This window comes from Nerophis ophidion, linkage group LG10, assembly GCF_033978795.1.
Source record: "Nerophis ophidion isolate RoL-2023_Sa linkage group LG10, RoL_Noph_v1.0, whole genome shotgun sequence".
NCBI lineage: Eukaryota > Metazoa > Chordata > Actinopteri > Syngnathiformes > Syngnathidae > Nerophis > Nerophis ophidion.
Window position 1 is genome coordinate 8,008,275 of NC_084620.1, and position 23,697 is coordinate 8,031,971.

General features: G+C 34.2%; 1 protein-coding gene across 6 annotated transcripts in view; it reads right to left on the minus strand.

Annotated features, from left to right (window-relative positions):
- iqsec3a (IQ motif and Sec7 domain ArfGEF 3a) overlaps window positions 1-23,697 on the minus strand; it is a 252,472-nt gene that overhangs the window by 17,594 nt on the left and 211,181 nt on the right. For 4 of the 6 annotated variants that reach the window (XM_061912221.1, XM_061912226.1, XM_061912225.1 and 1 more), the window contains 2 exons: window positions 19,007-19,096; window positions 18,899-18,945 (listed from right to left, as the gene is read on the minus strand). In XM_061912221.1, the coding sequence (XP_061768205.1) occupies window positions 18,899-18,945; window positions 19,007-19,096 (137 nt within the window). The remainder of the gene's footprint in view (window positions 1-18,898; window positions 18,946-19,006; window positions 19,097-23,697) is intronic. The other 2 variants (XM_061912220.1, XM_061912224.1) reach the window with 1 other exon arrangement.

Consider the following 23,697-nt stretch of genomic DNA (forward strand, 5'->3'; position numbering starts at 1 on the left):
ATGTCACTATTTTGCATTAAAAAGTCACAATTTTACATAAAAAAGTAATAATTTTACGAGAAAATATTCCAATATTACAGAATTATAAATAATATGAAAATTTGTTCCCAATTTTAAAACAAAAAAGTCAACACATTGTGAAAAAAAGACTGCTTTTAGTTCATTACATTTTTTAATTTAAATTTTTGTTTGTAATTGTTTTTCTGTTTTTTTTTTAACATATATCGGCTAGATGGGGAGCACTTTTAAACCCGACACAGTCAGTTTGAAAAATCCCTCCTTTTTGGGACCACCCTCATTTTGCTAGATTTCACCACTAGGGGTGCAAATGAGACGTTCTCTTTTAGATGCGATGCTTTTCTGTATTGGGACCATGATTTATGTCCTAACTTGTTCACCGCTCCTCATATGGAAGGTACTTTTCCTTGTTGATGTCTCAAGAAGGGTAGAAATACAAGAACACACACACACACACACACACACACACACACACACGCACACACATTCTTGTATTTGTTATCTTCTTGAGACCTCCGAAAAAGGCCTACTTCTTCAGGACCACCCTTTATAGATATATAAAAAAATGTATTTAAAACAGTAATAATATATACATACTATGCAGATATAAAAAAGCTTGTTGTAAAACATTTGTTGGGATTTCACAAGAAAAACCTCACAATTTCACGAAAAACTTAGGATTTTGGCAGTTATAATAAAAGTCGTCATTTTACTCAACGCAAGTCAACATTTTACAAGAAAAGCTGAGCAGGTGTGCAATATTATGACAAAAGTTGGAATTTTACTGAAATAACAGTGCTTGACAAAAGTCACAATTTTTTGCTCTAATGACAGAAATTTTACTTGGAAAAAGTCATAATTTTACTCAAAAAATGTCACTATTTTACAAGAACAATAGAAAATTGGCACTATTGTGATACAAGTCAGAATTGTATAGAACAAATGTCACCATTTTGCATTAAAAAGTCATAATTTTACTCAAAAAATGTCACTATTTTACAAGAACAATAGAAAATTGGCACTATTGTGATACAAGTCAGAATTGTATGGAACAAATGTCACTATTTTGCATTAAAAAGTAATAATTTTAGATAAAAAAGTAATAATTTTACGAGAAAATATTCCAATATTACAGAATTATAAATAATATGAAAATTTGTTCCCAATTTTAAAACAAAAAAGTCAACACATTGTGAAAAAAGTCTGCTTTTAGTTCATTACATTTTTTAATTTAAATTTTTGTTTGTAATTGTTTTTCTGTTTTTTTTTAACATATATCGGCTAGATGGGGAGCACTTTTAAACCCGACACACAGTCAGTTTGAAAAATCCCTCCTTTTTGGGACCACCCTCATTTTGCTAGATTTCACCACTAGGGGTGCAAATGAGACGTTCTCTTTTAGATGCGATGCTTTTCTGTATTGGGACCATGATTTATGTCCTAACTTGTTCACCGCTCCTCATATGGAAGGTACTTTTCCTTGTTGATGTCTCAAGAAGGGTAGAAATACAAGAACACACACACACACACACACACACACACACACACGCACGCACGCAAGCACGCACACGCACTCACATTCTTGTATTTGTTATCTTCTTGAGACCTCCGAAAAAGGTCTACTTCTTCAGGACCACCCTTTATAGATATATAAAAAATTGTATTTAAAACAGTAATAATATATACATACTATGCAGATATAAAAAAGCTTGTTGTAAAACATTTGTTGGGATTTCACAAGAAAAACGTCACAATTTCACGAAAACCTTAGGATTTTGGCAGTTATAATAAAAGTCGTCATTTTACTCAACGCAAGTCAACATTTTACAAGAAAAGCTGAGCAGGTGTGCAATATTATGACAAAAGTTGGAATTTTACTGAAATAACAGTGCTTGACAAAAGTCACAATTTTTTGCTCTAATAACAGAAATTTTACTTGGAAAAAGTCATAATTTTACTCAAAAAATGTCACTATTTTACAAGAACAATAGAAAATTGGCACTATTGTGATACAAGTCAGAATTGTATAGAACAAATGTCACTATTTTGCATTAAAAAGTCATAATTTTACTCAAAAAATGTCACTATTTTACAAGAATAATAGAAAATTGGCACTATTGTGATACAAGTCAGAATTGTATAGAACAAATGTCACTATTTTGCATTAAAAAGTCATAATTTTACATAAAAAAGTCATAATTTTACGAGAAAATATTCCAATATTACAGAATTATAAATAATGTGAGAAATTGTTCCCAATTTTAAAACAAAAAAGTCAACACATTGTGAAAAAAAGACTGCTTTTAGTTCATTAAATGTTTTAATTTAAATTTTTGTTTGTAATTGTTTTTCTGTTTTTTTTTAACATATATCGGCTAGATGGGGAGCACTTTTAAACCCGACACACAGTCAGTTTTAAAAATCCCTCCTTTTTGGGACCACCCTCATTTTGCTAGATTTCACCACTAGGGGTGCAAATGAGACGTTCTCTTTTAGATGCGATGCTTTTCTGTATTGGGACCATGATTTATGTCCTAACTTGTTCACCGCTCCTCATATGGAAGGTACTTTTCCTTGTTGATGTCTCAAGAAGGGTAGAAATACAAGAACACACACACACACACACACACACACACACACACGCACACGCACACGCACACGCATTCTTGTATTTGTTATCTTCTTGAGACCTCCGAAAAAGGTCTACTTCTTCAGGACCCCCCTTTATAGATATATAAAAAATTGTATTTAAAAAAGTAATAATATATACATACTATGCATATATAAAAAAGCTTGTTGTAAAACATTTGTTGGGATTTCACAAGAAAAACGTCACAATTTCACGAAAAACTTAGGATTTTGGCAGTTATAATAAAAGTCGTCATTTTACTCAACGCAAGTCAACATTTTACAAGAAAAGCTGAGCAGGTGTGCAATATTATGACAAAAGTTGGAATTTTACTGAAATAACAGTGCTTGACAAAAGTCACAATTTTTTGCTCTAATAACAGAAATTTTACTTGGAAAAAGTCATAATTTTACTCAAAAAATGTCATTATTTTACAAGAACAATGGAAAATTGGCACTATTGTGATACAAGTCCGAATTGTATAGAACAAATGTCACTGTTTTGCATTAAAAAGTCATAATTTTACTCAAAAAATGTCACTATTTTACAAGAACAACGGAAAATTGGCACTATTGTGATACAAGTCAGAATTGTATAGAACAAATGTCACTATTTTGCATTAAAAAGTCATAATTTTACATAAAAAAGTAATAATTTTACGAGAAAATATTCCAATATTACAGAATTATAAATAATATGAAAATATGTTCCCAATTTTAAAACAAAAAAGTCAACACATTGTGAAAAAAAGACTGCTTTTAGTTCATTACATTTTTTAATTTAAATTTTTGTTTGTAATTGTTTTTCTGTTTTTTTTTAACATATATCGGCTAGATGGGGAGCACTTTTAAAACCGACACACAGTCAGTTTGAAAAATCCCTCCTTTTTGGGACCACCCTCATTTTGCTAGATTTCACCACTAGGGGTGCAAATGAGACGTTCTCTTTTAGATGCGATGCTTTTCTGTATTGGGACCATGATTTATGTCCTAACTTGTTCACCGCTCCTCATATGGAAGGTACTTTTCCTTGTTGATGTCTCAAGAAGGGTAGAAATACAAGAACACACACACACACACGCACGCACACACGCACGCACACACGCCGCACACGCACACGCATTCTTGTATTTGTTATCTTCTTGAGACCTCCGAAAAAGGCCTACTTCTTTAGGACCACCCTTTATAGATATATAAAAAATTGTATTTAAAAAAGTAATAATATATACATACCATGCAAATATTAAAAAGCTTGTTGTAAAACATTTGTTGGGATTTCACAAGAAAAACGCCACAATTTCACAGAAAAACTGAGGATTTTGGCAGTTATAATAAAAGTCGTCATTTTACTCAACGCAAGTCAACATTTTACAAGAAAAGCTGAACATGTGTGCAATATTAAGACAAAAGTTGGAATTTTACTCAATAACAGTCGCAATTTTACAAGAGTAACTTGAAATTTTGGCAGTTCTATGAAATGAGTCATAATTTTACTTGACAAAATTCACAATTTTTTGCACTAATAATAGAAATTTTACTAGGAAAAAGTCATTATTTTACTCAAACAATGTCACTATTTTACAAGAACAATAGAAAATTGGCACTATTGTGATACATGTCAGAATTGTATAGAACAAATGTCACTATTTTGCATTAAAAAGTAATACTTTTACATGAAAAAGTAATAATTTTACGAGAAAATATTCCAATATTACAGAATTATAAATAATATGAAAATTTGTTCCCAATTTTAAAACAAAAAAGTCAACACATTGTGAAAAAAGACTGCTTTTAGTTCATTACATTTTTTAATTTAAATTTTTGTTTGTAATTGTTTTTCTGTTTTTTTTTAACATATATCGGCTAGATGGGGAGCACTTTTAAACCCGACACACAGTCAGTTTGAAAAATCCCTCCTTTTTGGGACCACCCTCATTTTGCTAGATTTCACCACTAGGGGTGCAAATGAGACGTTCTCTTTTAGATGCGATGCTTTTCTGTATTGGGACCATGATTTATGTCCTAACTTGTTCACCGCTCCTCATATGGAAGGTACTTTTCCTTGTTGATGTCTCAAGAAGGGTAGAAATACAAGAACACACACACACACACACACACGCACACGCACGCACACGCACACACATTCTTGTATTTGTTATCTTCTTGAGACCTCCGAAAAAGGTCTACTTCTTCAGGACCACCCTTTATAGATATATAAAAAAATTTATTTAAAAAAGTAATAATATATACATACCATGCAAATATTAAAAAGCTTGTTGTAAAACATTTGTTGGGATTTCACAAGAAAAACGTCACAATTTCACGAAAAACTGAGGATTTTGGCAGTTATAATAAAAGTCGTCATTTTACTCAAAGCAAGTCAACATTTTACAAGAAAAGCTGAGCAGGTGTGCAATATTATGACAAAAGTTGGAATTTTACTGAAATAATGCTTGACAAAAGTCACAATTTTTTGCTCTAATAACAGAAATTTTACTTGGAAAAAGTCATAATTTTACACAAAAAATGTCACTATTTTACAATAACAATGGAAAATTGGCACTATTGTGATACAAGTCAGAATTGTATAGAACAAATGTCACTATTTTGCATTAAAAAGTCATAATTTTACATAAAAAAGTAATAATTTTAAGAGAAAATATTCCAATATTACAGAATTATAAATAATATGAAAATGTGTTCCCAATTTTAAAACAAAAAAGTCAACACATTGTGAAAAAAGACTGCTTTTAGTTCATTACATTTTTTGATTTAAATTTTTGTTTGTAATTGTTTTTCTGTTTTTTTTTTACATATATCGGCTAGATGGGGAGCACTTTTAAACCCGACACACAGTCAGTTTGAAAAATCCCTCCTTTTTGGGACCACCCTCATTTTGCTAGATTTCACCACTAGGGGTGCAAATGAGACGTTCTCTTTTAGATGCGATGCTTTTCTGTATTGGGACCATGATTTATGTCCTAACTTGTTCACCGCTCCTCATATGGAAGGTACTTTTCCTTGTTGATGTCTCAAGAAGGGTAGAAATACAAGAACACAGACACACACACACACACACACACACACACGCAAACGCACACGCATTCTTGTATTTGTTATCTTCTTGAGACCTCCGAAAAAGGTCTACTTCTTCAGGACCACCCTTTATAGATATATAAAAAATTGTATTTAAAAAAGTAATAATATATACATACTATGCAGATATAAAAAAGCTTGTTGTAAAACATTTGTTGGGATTTCACAAGAAAAACGCCACAATTTCACAGAAAAACTGAGGATTTTGGCAGAGTTATAATAAAAGTCGTCATTTTACTCAACGCAAGTCAACATTTTACAAGAAAAGCTGAGCAGGTGTGCAATATTATGACAAAAGTTGGAATTTTACTGAAATAACAGTGCTTGACAAAAGTCACAATTTTTTGCTCTAATAACAGAAATTTTACTTGGAAAAAGTCATAATTTTACTCAAAAAATGTCACTATTTTACAAGAACAACGGAAAATTGGCACTATTGTGATACAAGTCAGGATTGTATAGAACAAATGTCACTGTTTTGCATTAAAAAGTCATAGTTTTACATAAAAAAGTAATAATTTTACGAGGAAATATTCCAATATTACAGAATTATAAATAATATGAACATTTGTTCCCAATTTTAAAACAAAAAAGTCAACACATTGTGAAAAAAAGACTGTTCATTACATTTTTTTATACAAATTTTTGTTTGTAATTGTTTTTCTGTTTTTTTTTAACATATATCGGCTAGATGGGGAGCACTTTTAAACCCGACACACGGTCAGTTTGAAAAATCCCTCCTTTTTGGGACCACCCTCATTTTGCTAGATTTCACCACTAGGGGTGCAAATGAGACGTTCTCTTTTAGATGCGATGCTTTTCTGTATTGGGACCATGATTTATGTCCTAACTTGTTCACCGCTCCTCATATGGAAGGTACTTTTCCTTGTTGATGTCTCAAGAAGGGTAGGAATACAAGAACACACACACACACACACACACACACACACACACACACACACACGCACACGCACACGCACACGCACACGCATTCTTGTATTTGTTATCTTCTTGAGACCTCCGAAAAAGGCCTACTTCTTTAGGACCACCCTTTATAGATATATAAAAAATTGTATTTAAAACAGTAATAATATATACATACTATGCAGATATAAAAAAGCTTGTTGTAAAACATTTGTTGGGATTTCACAAGAAAAATGTCACAATTTTACGAAAAACTTAGGATTTTGGCAGTTATAATAAAAGTCGTAATTTTACTCGACGCAAGTCAACATTTTACAAGAAAAGCTGAGCAGGTGTGCAATATTATGACAAAAGTTGGAATTTTACTGAAATAACAGTGCTTGACAAAAGTCACAATTTTTTGCACTAATAACAGAAATTTTACTTGGAAAAAGTCATAATTTTACTCAAAAAATGTCACTATTTTACAAGAACAATAGAAAATTGGCACTATTGTGATACAAGTCAGAATTGTATAGAACAAATGTCACTATTTTGCATTAAAAAGTCATAATTTTACATAAAAAAAGTAATAATTTTACGAGAAAATATTCCAATATTACAGAATTATAAATAATATGAAAATTTGTTCCCAATTTTAAAACAAAAAAGTCAACACATTGTGAAAAAAGACTGCTTTTAGTTCATTACATTTTTTAATTTAAATTTTTGTTTGTAATTGTTTTTCTGTTTTTTTTTTAACATATATCGGCTAGATGGGGAGCACTTTTAAACCCGACACACAGTCAGTTTGAAAAATCCCTCCTTTTTGGGACCACCCTCATTTTGCTAGATTTCACCACTAGGGGTGCAAATGAGACGTTCTCTTTTAGATGCGATGCTTTTCTGTATTGGGACCATGATTTATGTCCTAACTTGTTCACCGCTCCTCATATGGAAGGTACTTTTCCTTGTTGATGTCTCAAGAAGGGTAGAAATACAAGAACACACACACACACACACACACACACACACACACACACACACGCACACGCACACGCACACGCATTCTTGTATTTGTTATCTTCTTGAGACCTCCGAAAAAGGTCTACTTCTTCAGGACCCCCCTTTATAGATATATAAAAAATTGTATTTAAAAAAGTTATAATATATACATACTATGCAGATATAAAAAAGCTTGTTGTAAAACATTTGTTGGGATTTCACAAGAAAAACGTCACAATTTCACGAAAAACTTAGGATTTTGGCAGTTATAATAAAAGTCGTCATTTTACTCAACGCAAGTCAACATTTTACAAGAAAAGCTGAGCAGGTGTGCAATATTATGACAAAAGTTGGAATTTTACTGAAATAACAGTGCTTGACAAAAGTCACAATTTTTTGCTCTAATAACAGAAATTTTACTTGGAAAAAGTCATAATTTTACTCAAAAAATGTCACTATTTTACAAGAACAATGGAAACTTGGCACTATTGTGATACAAGTCAGAATTGTATAAAACAAATGTCACCATTTTGCATTAAAAAGTCATAATTTTACTCAAAAAATGTCACTATTTTTCAAGAACAATAGAAAATTGGCACTATTGTGATACAAGTCAGAATTGTATAGAACAAATGTCACTATTTTGCATTAAAAAGTAATAATTTTACATGAAAAAGTAATAATTTTACGAGAAAATATTCCAATATTACAGAATTATAAATAATATGAAAATTTGTTCCCAATTTTAAAACAAAAAAGTCAACACATTGTGAAAAAAGACTGCTTTTAGTTCATTACATTTTTTTATTTAAATTTTTGTTTGTAATTGTTTTTCTGTTTTTTTTTAACATATATCGGCTAGATGGGGAGCACTTTTAAACCCGACACACAGTCAGTTTGAAAAATCCCTCCTTTTTGGGACCACCCTCATTTTGCTAGATTTCACCACTAGGGGTGCAAATGAGACGTTCTCTTTTAGATGCGATGCTTTTCTGTATTGGGACCATGAATTATGTCCTAACTTGTTCACCGCTCCTCATATGGAAGGTACTTTTCCTTGTTGATGTCTCAAGAAGGGTAGAAATACAAGAACACACACACACACACACACACACACACACACACACACACACGCAAGCACGCACACGCACTCACATTCTTGTATTGTTATCTTCTTGAGACCTCCGAAAAAGGTCTACTTCTTCAGGACCCCCCTTTATAGATATACAAAAAATTGTATTTAAAACAGTAATAATATATACATACCATGCAGGTATAAAAAAGCTTGTTGTAAAACATTTGTTGGGATTTCACAAGAAAAACGTCACAATTTCACGAAAAACTGAGGATTTTGGCAGTTATAATAAAAGTCGTTTTTTAACCAACGCAAGTCAACATTTTACAAGAAAAGCTGAGCAGGTGTGCAATATTATGACAAAAGTTGGAATTTTACTGAAATAACAGTGCTTGACAAAAGTCACAATTTTTTGCTCTAATAACAGAAATTTTACTTGGAAAAAGTCATAATTTTACTCAAAAAATGTCACTATTTTACAAGAACAATGGAAACTTGGCACTATTGTGATACAAGTCAGAATTGTATAGAACAAATGTCACTATTTTGCATTAAAAAGTCATAATTTTACTCAAAAAATTTCACTATTTTTCAAGAACAATAGAAAATTGGCACTATTGTGATACAAGTCAGAATTGTATAGAACAAATGTCACTTTTTTGCATTAAAAAGTCATAATTTTACATAAAAAAGTAATAATTTTACGAGATAATATTCCAATATTACAGAATTATAAATAATATGAAAATTTGTTCCCAATTTTAAAACAAAAAAGTCAACACATTGTGAAAAAAGACTGCTTTTAGTTCGTTAAATGTTTTTATTTAAATTTTTGTTTGTAATTGTTTTTTTTTAACATATATCGGCTAGATGGGGAGCACTTTTAAACACGACACACAGTCAGTTTGAAAAATCCCTCCTTTTTGGGACCACCCTCATTTTGCTAGATTTCACCACTAGGGGTGCAAATGAGACGTTCTCTTTTAGATGCGATGCTTTTCTGTATTGGGACCATGATTTATGTCCTAACTTGTTCACCGCTCCTCATATGGAAGGTACTTTTCCTTGTTGATGTCTCAAGAAGGGTAGAAATACAAGAACACACACACACACACACACACACACATGCACACACACACGCATTCTTGTATTTGTTATCTTCTTGAGACCTCCGAAAAAGGCCTACTTCTTTAGGACCACCCTTTATAGATATATAAAAAAATGTATTTAAAAAAGTTATAATATATACATACCATGCAAATATTAAAAGGCTTGTTGTAAAACATTTGTTGGGATTTCACAAGAAAAACGTCACAATTTCACAGAAAAACTGAGGATTTTGGCAGAGTTATACTAAAAGTCGTCATTTTACTCAACGCAAGTCAACATTTTACAAGAAAAGCTGAACATGTGTGCAATATTAAGACAAAAGTTGGAATTTTACTGAAATAACAGTACTTGACAAAAGTCAAAATTTTTTAGACTAATAACAGAAATTTTACTTGGAAAAAGTCATAATTTTACTCAAAAAATGTCACTATTTTACAAGAACAATAGAAAATTGGCACTATTGTGATACAAGTCAGAATTGTATAGAACAAATGTCACTATTTTGCATAATTTTACGAGAAAATATTCCAATAGTACAGAATTAGAAACAATATGAAAATTTGTTCCCAATTTTAAAACAAAAAAGTCAACACATTGTGAAAAAAGACTGCTTTTAGTTCATTACATTTTTTAATTTAAATTTCTGTTTGTAATTGTTTTTCTGGTTTTTTTTTAACATATATCGGCTAGATGGGGAGCACTTTTAAACACGACACACAGTCAGTTTGAAAAATCCCTCCTTTTTGGGACCACCCTCATTTTGCTAGATTCCACCACTAGGGGTGCAAATGAGACGTTCTCTTTTAGATGCGATGCTTTTCTGTATTGGGACCATGATTTATGTCCTAACTTGTTCACCGCTCCTCATATGGAAGGTACTTTTCCTTGTTGATGTCTCAAGAAGGGTAGAAATACAAGAACACACACACACACACGCACGCACACACACGCACGCACGCACGCACGCACACGCACACGCATTCTTGTATTTGTTATCTTCTTGAGACCTCCGAAAAAGGCCTACTTCTTTAGGACCACCCTTTGTAGATATATAAAAAATTGTATTTAAAAAAGTTATAATATATACATACCATGCAAATATTAAAAAGCTTGTTGTAAAACATTTGTTGGGATTTCACAAGAAAAACGTTACAATTTCACGAAAAACTTAGGATTTTGGCAGTTATAATAAAAGTCGTCATTTTACTCAACGCAAGTCAACATTTTACAAGAAAAGCTGAGCAGGTGTGCAATATTATGACAAAAGTTGGAATTTTACTGAAATAACAGTGCTTGACAAAAGTCACAATTTTTTGCTCTAATGACAGAAATTTTACTTGGAAAAAGTCATAATTTTACTCAAAAAATGTCACTATTTTACAAGAACAATAGAAAATTGGCACTATTGTGATACAAGTCAGAATTGTATAGAACAAATGTCACTATTTTGCATTAAAAAGTAATAATTTTACATTAAAAAGTAATAATTTTACGAGGAAAATATTCCAATATTACAGAATTATAAATAATATGAAAATTTGTTCCCAATTTTAAAACGAAAAAGTCAACACATTGTGAAAAAAGACTGCTTTTAAAAGTTCATTAAATTTTTTTATTTAAATTTTTGTTTGTAATTGTTTATCTAACATATATCGGCTAGATGGGGAGCACTTTTAAACCCGACACACAGTCAGTTTGAAAAATCCCTCCTTTTTGGGACCACCTTCATTTTGCTAGATTTCACCACTAGGGGTGCAAATGAGACGTTCTCTTTTAGATGCGATGCTTTTCTGTATTGGGACCATGATTTATGTCCTAACTTGTTCACCGCTCCTCATATGGAAGGTACTTTTCCTTGTTGATGTCTCAAGAAGGGTAGAAATACAAGAACACACACACACACACACACACACACACACACACACACGCACACACATTCTTGTATTTGTTATCTTCTTGAGACCTCCGAAAAAGGTCTACTTCTTCAGGACCACCCTTAATAGATATATAAAAAATTGTATTTAAAACAGTAATAATATATACATACTATGCAGATATAAAAAAGCTTGTTGTAAAACATTTCTTGGGATCTCACAAGAAAAACGCCACAATTTCACAGAAAAACTGAGGATTTTGGCAGTTATAATAAAAGTCGTCATTTTACTCAACGCAAGTCAACATTTTACAAGAAAAGCTGAGCAGGTGTGCAATATTATGACAAAAGTTGGAATTTTACTGAAATAACAGTGCTTGACAAAAGTCAAAATTTTTTGCACTAATAACAGAAATTTTACTTTGAAAAAGTCATAATTTTACTCAAAAAATGTCAGTATTTTACAAGAACAATGGAAAATTGGCACTATTGTGATACAAGTCAGAATTGTATAGAACAAATGTCACTATTTTGCATTAAAAAGTCATAATTTTACATAAAAAAGTAATAATTTTACGAGAAAATATTCCAATATTACAGAATTATAAATAATATGAAAATGTGTTCCCAATTTTAAAACAAAAAAGTCAACACATTGTGAAAAAAGACTGCTTTTAGTTCGTTAAATGTTTTTATTTAAATTTTTGTTTGTAATTGTTTTTTTTTTAACATATATCGGCTAGATGGGGAGCACTTTTAAACCCGACACACGGTCAGTTTGAAAAATCCCTCCTTTTTGGGACCACCCTCATTTTGCTAGATTTCACCACTAGGGGTGCAAATGAGACGTTCTCTTTTAGATGCGATGCTTTTCTGTATTGGGACCATGATTTATGTCCTAACTTGTTCACCGCTCCTCATATGGAAGGTACTTTTCCTTGTTGATGTCTCAAGAAGGGTAGGAATACAAGAACACACACAAACACACACACACACACGCACACACACACACACACACACACACACACACACACACACGCACACGCACACACATTCTTGTATTTGTTATCTTCTTGAGACCTCCGAAAAAGGTCTACTTCTTCAGGACCACCCTTTATAGATATATAAAAAATTGTATTTAAAACAGTAATAATATATACATACTATGCAGATATAAAAAAGCTTGTTGTAAAACATTTCTTGGGATCTCACAAGAAAAACGTCACAATTTCACAGAAAAACTGAGGATTTTGGCAATTATAATAAAAGTCGTCATTTTACTCAACGCAAGTCAACATTTCATAAGAAAAGCTGAGCAGGTGTGCAATATTATGACAAACGTTGGAATTTTACTGAAATAACAGTGCTTGACAAAAGTCACAATTTTTTGCTCTAATAACAGAAATTTTACTTGGAAAAAGTCATAATTTTACTCAAAAAATGTCACTATTTTACAAGAACAATAGAAAATTGGCACTATTGTGATACAAGTCAGAATTGTATAGAACAAATGTCACTATTTTGCATTAAAAAGTAATAATTTTACATTAAAAAGTAATAATTTTACGAGGAAAATATTCCAATATTACAGAATTATAAATAATATGAAAATTTGTTCCCAATTTTAAAACGAAAAAGTCAACACATTGTGAAAAAAGACTGCTTTTAGTTCATTAAATTTTTTTATTTAAATTTTTGTTTGTAATTGTTTATCTAACATATATCGGCTAGATGGGGAGCACTTTTAAACCCGACACACAGTCAGTTTGAAAAATCCCTCCTTTTTGGGACCACCCTCATTTTGCTAGATTTCACCACTAGGGGTGCAAATGAGACGTTCTCTTTTAGATGCGATGCTTTTCTGTATTGGGACCATGATTTATGTCCTAACTTGTTCACCGCTCCTCATATGGAAGGTACTTTTCCTTGTTGATGTCTCAAGAAGGGTAGAAATACAAGGACACACACACACACACACACACACAAACACACGCACATGCACACACACACACGCATTCTTGTATTTGTTATCTTCTTGAGACCTCCGAAAAAGGCCTACTTCTTTAGGACCACCCTTAATAGATATATAAAAAATTGTATTTAAAAAAGTAATAATATATACATACCATGCAAATATTAAAAAGCTTGTTGTAAAACATTTGTTGGGATTTCACAAGAAAAACGCCACAATTTCACAGAAAAACTGAGGATTTTGGCAGAGTTATAATAAAAGTCGTCATTTTACTCAACGCAAGTCAACATTTTACAAGAAAAGCTGAACATGTGTGCAATATTAAGACAAAAGTTGGAATTTTACTCAATAACAGTCGCAATTTTACAAGAGTAACTTGAAATTTTGGCAGTTCTATGAAAAGAGTCATAATTTTACTTGACAAAATTCACAATTTTTTGCACTAATAATAGAAATTTTACTAGGAAAAAGTCATAATTTTACTCAAACAATGTCACTATTTTACAAGAACAATAGAAAATTGGCACTATTGTGATACAAGTCAGAATTGTGTAGAACAAATGTCACTATTTTGCATTAAAAAGTAATAATTTTACATAAAAAAGTAATAATTTTACGAGAAAATATTCCAATATTACAGAATTATAAATAATATGAAAATTTGTTCCCAATTTTAAAACAAAAAACCAACACATTGTGAAAAAAAGACTGCTTTTAGTTAATACATTTTTTAATTTAAATTTTTGTTTGTAATCGTTTTTTGTTTTTTTTTACATATATTGGCTAGATGGGGAGCACTTCCAATTTTTACACTCTCTTGTTATTCCATTAGTTGACCAGAGGGGGAGCACTTTTAAAACCGACACACAGTCAGTTTGAAAAATCGCTCCTTTTTGGGACCACCCTCATTTTGCTAGATTTCACCACCAGGGGTGCAAATGAGACATTCTCTATTAGATTTATTGATTGATTGATTGATTGATACTTTTATTAGTAGATTGCACAGTACAGTACATATTCCGTAGAATTGACCACTAAATGGTAACACCCGAATATGTTTTTCAACTTGTTTAGGTCGGGGTCCACGCTAATCACTTCATGGTAAATGAGGCGATGGTTTTCCGTATTGGGACCATGATTTATGTTCTAACTCAGGGGTCACCAACCTTTTTGAACCCAAGAGCTAGTTCTTGCGTACAAATTAATGGGAAGGGCTATAAGTTTGATACACACTTAAATAAATTGCCAGAAATAGCCAATTTGCTCAATTTATCTTCTATATATATATATATATATATATATATATATATATATATATATATATATATATATATATATATATATAAAATGGGTATTTATTAAAATGGGTATTTCTGTCTGTCATTCCGTCGTACATTTTTTTTTCCTTTTACGGAAGATTTTCTGTAGAGAATAAATGATGAAAAAACACCCACTTAATTGAACGGTTTAAAAGAGGAGAAAACAGAAACACTATGAAAATTAAATTTTGAAAAATAGTTTATCTTCAATTTCGACTCTTTAAAATTCAAAATTCAACCGAAAAAAGAAGGGAAAAATTAGTTAATTTGAATCTTTTTGAAAAAATTTAAAAAAAGATTTTATGGAACACCATTAATAATGTTTACTGATTAAAATTAATTTTAGAATTTTGATGACATGTTTTAAATCGGTTAAAATCCAATCTGCATTTTGTTAGGATATATAACAAATTGGACCAAGCTATATTTCTAACAAAGACAAATCATTATTTCCTCTAGATTTTCCAGAACAACATTTTTTAAAGAAATTCAAAAGACTTCGAAATAATATTTGATTCTTAAAATGTTCTATACTTGCCAGAATAATTGTTTTGAATTTTAATCATAATAAGTTTGAAGAAATATTTCACAAATATTCTTCGTCGAAAAAACAGAAACTAAAATGAAGAATTAAATTAAAATGTATTTATTATTCTTTACAATAAAAAAAAAAAAACTTGAACATTGATTTAAATTGTCAGGAAAGAAGAGGAAGGAATTTAAAAAGTAAAAAGGTATATGTGTTTAAAAATCCTAAAATCATTTTTAAGGTTGTATTTTTTCTCTGAAATTGTCTTTCTGAAAGTTATAAGAAGCAAAGTAAAAAAATAAATGAATTCATTTAAACAAGTGAAGACCAAGTCTTTAAAATATTTTCTTGGATTTTCAAATTTTAATTGAGTTTTGTCTCTCTTAGAATTAAAAATGTCGAGCAAAGCGAGACCAGCTTGCTAGTAAATAAATACCATTTAAAAAATAGAGGCAGTTCACTGGTAAGTGCTGCTATTTGAGCTATTTTTAGAACAGGCCAGCGGGCTACTCATCTGGTCCTTACGGGCGACCTGGTGCCCGCGGGCACCGCGTTGGTGACCCCTGTCCTAATTTGTTCACCGCTCCTCATATGGAAGGTACTTTTCCTTGTTGATGTCTCAAGAAGGGGCTTCACGGTGGCAGAGGGGTTAGTGCGTCTGCCTCACAATACGAAGTTCCTGCAGTCCTGGGTTCAAATCCAGGCTCGGGATCTTTCTGTGTGGAGTTTGCATGTTCTCCCCGTGAATGCGTGGGTTCCCTCCGGGTACTCCGGCTTCCTCCCACTTCCAAAGACATGCACCTGGGGATAGGTTGATTGGCAACACTAAAATTGGCCCTAGTGTGTGAATGTGAGTGTGAATGTTGTCTGTCTATCTGTGTTGGCCCTGCGATGAGGTGGCGACTTGTCCAGGGTGTACCCTGCCTTCCGCCCGATTGTAGCTGAGATAGGCGCCAGCGCCCCCCGCGACCCCAAAAGGGAATAAGCGGTAGAAAATGGATGGATGGATGGATGTCTCAAGAAGGGTAGAACTACAAGAACACACACACACACACACACACATACACACACTTTTTGTCGTCCTCCAAGTGCTCAGGAGAGAAGCATCCGTGGGGTGAGGAGAGGAACACCAACGGGGATCGTGTGTGTGAGTGAAGAGGGAGGGTGAGCCCGGTGGTTCCAAAGGGGACACTGAGGGCACCTGTATCGCCCTTCCAAACCACTGTGTGGCGCTATGGGGACAGCTGACACCAGGGTACTTGGGGGCGGGGAGGGACTGGGGGTGACCAGGACACAGGAAGAAGGTGAGCAAACAAGGACAGACGTCCACGAGCAACAAGTCACAGATTAAACGTCACATCATAGCTACTCTCTTCGATTCTACAAAGAAGTTCCGATTTCACTTGAGCGGGTTTGGGTTAAAGGTCATATCGGTCGGGTGTTACGCTTCAGGGTCGTGCGAGAGCACCACTGATTGCGAGCGACGCCATATGCTGGAGGAGGCTGGCCATCCATCACTGATATTCTGTCTCGTCCGATCACGTCTTCAGCGGGCGGCTGCGTGGGAACTTTGCAGCAGAACTTCCTCTCGCTGCAGATGGATGACGGAGACACGCCTGAAGAACTGTCCCCCCCCCCTACCCCCGTCCCCCCACCAGCACTTTTGCATTTCCGAGGCAAATGTGCTTTGACAACTAACGTTCCGTTCCCACCAGCCGCTGACATTTGCCGCGGCCCCGCGTCGGAGGGACGACCACGGACGCTGACCTGAGGTGTCGTCAGCGCGGGAGGAGGAACGTTTTTAAAGGGGAACATTATCACCAGACCTATGTAAGCGTCAATATATACCTTGACGTTGCAGAAAAAGGACCATACCTATTTTTAAACAGATTTCCAAACTCTAAATGGGTGAATTTTGGCGTATTAAACGTGACGTCACCTAGGTAATAAAGCCGCCATTTTCTCAAACACATTACAAACACCGCGTCTCAGCTCTGTTATTTTCCCGTTTTTTTGACAATTTTCTGGAACCTTGGAGACATCATGCCTCGTCGGTGTGTTGTCGGAGGGTGTAGCAACACTAACAGGGAGGGATTCAAGTTGCACCACAGGCCCGAAGATGCGAAAGTGGCAAGAAATTGGACGAAATGTGTTCAAAATACGAGGGTGTGGGGAAAGCCGACGAAATGGTCAGTCGTTTGTTCCGCACACTACTCTGCTACTACAGAGATGGCAAGATTGTATGAATATCCTGCGACACTCAAAGCAGATGCATTTCCAACGATAAAGTCAAAGAAATCTTTCGCCAGACCCCCATGGAATGTGCCGGAGTGTCTGCACATTTGTCCGGCGATGCTAAGGCAGACATGGCACAGAGATGCATGGATAACCTGCAGATGCATTTCCAACGATAAAGTCAACTAAATCACAAAGGTGAGTTTTGTTGATGTTGTTGACCTATGTGCTAATCAGACATATTTGGTCGCGGCATGACTGCCAGCTAATCGATGCTAACATGCTATTTAAGCTAGCTGTATGTACATTTGAAAATATATTTACATCCAGCGTTTCCCTCCACCCACATTTAATGCCAAACAAACACTTACCAATCGATGGATTTAAGTTGATCCAGTGTCACAAGATGCGAAACTTCCGATCGTTGGTCTGCACATTTTATGCTAAGGCTGACATGGCCGAATAGCGTCATCAGCTATTCGCTCAATAGTTTCGGTTTCTTCTTCCATTTCATTTTCGCTATCTGCCTCCATACTCCAACCATCCGTTTCAATACATGCATAATCTGTTGAATCGCTTAAGCCGCTGAAATCCGAGTCTGAATCCAAGCTAATGTCGCGATATCTTGCTGTGCTATCCGTATTGGCTTCACTGGATGACGTCACAGGAAAATGGACGATGGCTTCACAGATAGCAAAAATCAGGCACTTTAAAGCTTTTTTTGTAGGGATATTCCAGGATGTGTAAAATTGTGAAAAAAATTCACTGGAAACTGATTATTATTGATTTTAACCCTTCTGAAATTGTGATAAGGTTCCCCTTCCAACCCGAGCGAGACTTCCTCCTCCTGTGGTTTTCATTCGGAAGCTAATTACTGAGCATGCTTGGCTCCTCCCCCTCCAGGGAAGCTGGGGGAAAACGTCATCCTGAGCAATCTGCAAAGCCTCCTGGGTAATGTAGTCCAGCTTGGTGTCATGCATGAGAGGCTTGTTTGGGTATGTGAGGATTCCACCTCGAAGGACCGTTAAAAGTGACGTCCCTCTCTCTATTATTTACTCATCTACTCAGGCTTCGCTAGGCTAGCTTACGGACTTACCTGCGGTAGCAGGGCGTGGCCTTGTCACTAAGCACTTACCTCCACTGCATTGTGTCCACTATTGTCCTCTCCTTCCTGGATTCCTGCTGGAAAACACGCAAAAGGTTAAATGAATTCTCATCGCTACCGGATTGCAAATACTTCTACCTGACATGCCGCCATGTTTGCCACGCAGCTCCAGTTGTGTGCCGTTGTTTATCGGGTGCGTCTTGGACCCCTGCTGCATTTCCAGCTCCCCTGCGTAGATAACAAGCCAGGCGCCACTGCCGCTATCAACATCATTATCACTTTCACGGTGGCGGCGGCGAAGGAAGGCTACACGACAGAGAGCATGCAATGACACACAAGCGTGCTCGCTGCCCGAACGCAAATCACCTGCATCTCATTAATTAAATCATTGTTATGGAAACGATAAAAAAGGTTATTGAAGAGATCTCAGAACCATTAAAGGTGAACATTATCACCAGACCTATGTAAGCGTCAACATATACCTTGATGTTGCAGAAAAAAGACCATATGTTTTTTTAACCGATTTCCGAACTCTAAAAGGGTTCATTTGCCAATTTAAACGCTTTTAATTTGTTCGCTGTCGGAGCGATGACCTTTCACCCGTGACGTTACAATGGGAAGCAATCCACCATTTTCTCAAACACATTACACACACCAAGTCAAATCAGCTCCGTTATTTTCCGTTTTTTTCGACGGTTTTCCGTACCTTGGAGACATCATGCCTTGTCGGTGTGTTGTCGGAGGGTGTAACAACATGATCAGGGACGGATTCAAGTTGTCTTACGCGGAGTGTGCATCGATTAGCACGGCATGCTAATCGATGCTAACATGGCAGAAATGGCAACAATGTGTGGATATCCTGCGACACTCAAAGCAGATGCATTTCCAACGATAAAGTCAACGAAATCACAAAGGTGAGTTTTGTTGATGTTATTGACTTATGTGCTAATCAGACATATTCGGTCACCGCATGACTGCCAGCTAACCAATGCTAACATGCTATTTAGGCTAGCTGTATGCACATTTGTAGCTATATTTGCATCCAGCCTTTCCCTACACCCACATTTAATGCCAAACAAACTCTTACCAATCGACAGATTTAAGTTCCTCCAGTGGTCAAAAGATGCAATCGTTGGTTAGAAGGCGATCGCCGAATAGCTTCAATAGCTATTCGCTCAAAAGCTTCAATTTGGTTTTCGCTATCTGCCTCCACTCTCTAACCATCCGTTTCAATACATGCGTAATCTGTTGAATCGCTTAAGCCGCTGAAATCCGAGTCTGAATCCGAGCTAATGTCGCTGTGTCTTGCTGTGCTATCCGTCATGTTTTTTTGTATTGGCATCCCTATGTGACGTCACAGGAAAATGGACGGGTGGATTTACAGATAGCCAAAATCTGGTACTTTAAAGCCTTTTTTCGGGATATTCAATGATTGGTACAATTTTGAAAAAAAAATAAAAAAATAAAATAAGCCACTGGGAACTGATTTTTATTGGTTTTAACCCTTCTGAAATTGTGATAATGTTCCCCTTTAATGTATATTAGTAACCTATAATTCCAAACAGGTAAATTCCTAAACAAAATGAAATTAGCTATAGTTGCACCAATTTATAGGACTGGAGACGAAAACCAATTCACAAATTGTAGAACTGTTTCTTTACTTCCACTTTACTTTCTAAAATCATTGAAAAACTGTTCAATAACAGATTCGAGAGTTTCACAAACAAAAATAGAACACTCGATGTGAACCAATATGGATACAGAGCCAATGTTTCAACTTCGATGGCTTTAATTGAAATTGCAGAAGAAATTACCAATGCAATAGATGGTAAAAAATGTACTGCAGCATTGTTTATGGATTTAACTAAAGCATTTGACACAATTAATCACAATATTTTATTCAAAAAACTAGAACGATATGGCATCATAGGGTTAATCTTAAACTGGATAAGAAGTTATCTAACGAACAGGAAACAATACGTGAAGCTAGGCGAACACACTTCTACAATGCTAAATATATCCTGTGGTGTACCTCAGGGATCAATACTAGGACCAAAATTATTCAATCTCTATATAAAGGATGTTTGTAAAGTTACAAAAGATATACATTTAGTATTATTTATGGATGACACAGCAGCGTTTTGTTCAGGAGAGAACACACAGAAGCTAATACAAATAACAGAAGAAATAAACAAATTAAAAAGATGGTTTGACAAAAACAGACTCTCTTTGGATCTCAGTAAAACTAAAATAGTGCTGTTTGGTAACAGTAGAAGAGAAAGTCAAACACAAATACAAATAGACGGAATAGAAATTGAAAGAGTAAAGGAAACCAAATTTCTAGGTATAATGATTGATTATAAATTGAACTGGAAATCTCATGTAAAAAATATACAACATAAAGTAGCAAAAAACACGTCAATAATGAATAAAGCCAAAAATCACAACATATTCTTTACTACTCGCTAGTGTTACCATACTGTATCTCAGTTATTGTGTAGAAATATGGGGAAATAACTACAGAAGTACACTTCATTCATTAACGGTATGACAAAAAAGATCAGTTCGAATAATACATAATGTTGGATATAGAGAACATACAAACCCCTTATTTATTGAATCAAAAATACTGAAATTCCACGACGTAGTGAATTTGCAAACAGCCAAAATTATACACTAAGCAAACTACAACCTGCTATGCAAATTGCAAGAATATACAACAATTTTTCTCAAAAAAAGAGGAGTATTATAATCTTAGAGAAAAATGTAATTTAAAACATTTGTATGCACGTACAACACTTATGACCTTCAGTATATCAGTATGTGGAATTAAATTATGGAGTGGATTAAGCAAAGCAATCAAACAATGTACTAATATGATCCACTTCAAGAAACTCTTCAAACTTAAAGTGTTTACAAAGTACAAATAAAAAGAACCATGATAAACATTCCGAATTTATTTCATCCATCTATTCATTTTCAAAATAATCTTACTCATCCCACTATATGAAATGTAACTTACTTCACTGCGTATTTATTTATTTGTATTGTGATTACTTATGGAGTATATTGTAAAATAAAATGAGTACAGGAAGTGAACAAACGTTTTAGCAACTGTTATATAAAAGATAAGGGGTAGGATTAAACAAGCTCTGCTTCTTCCTACTCCTTTTCGAACATGTTGAAAAAGCGAAACTTGAAATTGTGATGTATCATGTTGTATGCTTGCATTATTCCAAATAAACTCAAACTCAAACGCTCAGTGGTAACTAAACATCACCTACAATCATTACAATGATGTAAAGTTGTTATTTTTACAACGCTGGGCACGCCAAACTGACAGAACATGTTGGTGTGAATTCATTTATAACTTAAATAAAGCAACTACTGCATAATCCTTAGACTTAGACTTCCTTTTATTGTCATTCAAATTTTAACTTTACAGTACAGATGAGAACGACATTTTGTTGCATTAGCTCGTGGTAGTGCAGGATAAAAGAGCAATAATGAGCAGATATAAAAAAAGAGATTACTGTACGGATAAATATATTGCACTTTTGCATATGCGTCCACGTTTTTTGGATGTATGTTGTATTGTCTTTTATATTCCAGCGAGTTAATTCGTTTTTGGGGGGGAATTGAGGGAATTATTATGATGCGTTAAGGAGTCTTAGGGAGGCTGTTACAGAACATGGAGGTTCTGCTACGGAGGCTGTGGAACCTATTTTTAGAGTCCAGCAGTGAAAACAGTCCTTGGTGGTGATGGGAGGAGTCTCTACAGATGTTCTAAGCCTTGGTCAGGCAGTGGCTTTTTGCGGTTTCCTGAACAGTAATCACTATAAATACCACTTTCAATCATCACAACCTTATTATGAGACAGAAAAATCTTACTATCCAAGTAAAATATAACTAAAAATGAGTTATTAAAACTTATTTTAAGACCTTTTTAGTCATGTCAGTCTTAGAAATTCTGTCTTATTTCAAGAAATCTTGTTGAGACAATTTTCACTTGTTCCATTGGCAGATTTTTTTGCTCAATTCAAGCAAAAATGTCTTGTTTCATTGTTTTTTTTACTCATTTTTAGATCAGCATTTTTTCCAGTGTAGGGGTGTGGGAAAAAATCGATTCGAATACGTTGTGTGATTCAGAATCGATTCTCATTTAAAAAAAAATCTATTTCTATTTTTTTTTTATCAATCCAACAAACCACTACACAGCAATACCATAACAATGCAATCCAATTCCAAAACCAAACCTGACCCAGCAACACTCAGAACTGCAATAAACAGAGCAATTGAGAGGAGACACAAACACGACACAGAACAAACCAAAAGTAGTGAAACAAATATGAATATTATCAACAACAGTATCAATATTAGTTATAATTTTAGTATAGCAGTGATTAAAAATCCCTCATTTACATTATCATTAGACATTTATAAAAAAAAAATAAAAAAGAACAATAGCGTCACAGTGGCTTACACTTGCATCGCATCTCATAAGCTTGACAACACACTGTGTCCAATGTTTTCACAAAGATAAAATAAGTCATATTTTTGGTTCGTTTAACAGTTAGAACAAATTTACATTATTGCAATCAGTTGATAAAACATTGTCCTTTACAATTATAACAGCTTTTTTTTAAAAAAAACTACTACTCTGCTAGCATGTCAGCAGACTGGGGTAGATCCTGCTGAAATCCTATGTATTGAATGAATACGGAATCGTTTTGAATCAGAAATATATCGTTTTTGAATCGAGAATCGCGCTGAATCGAAAAAATCGATATATTATCGAATCGTGACCCGAAGAATCAATATTGAATCGA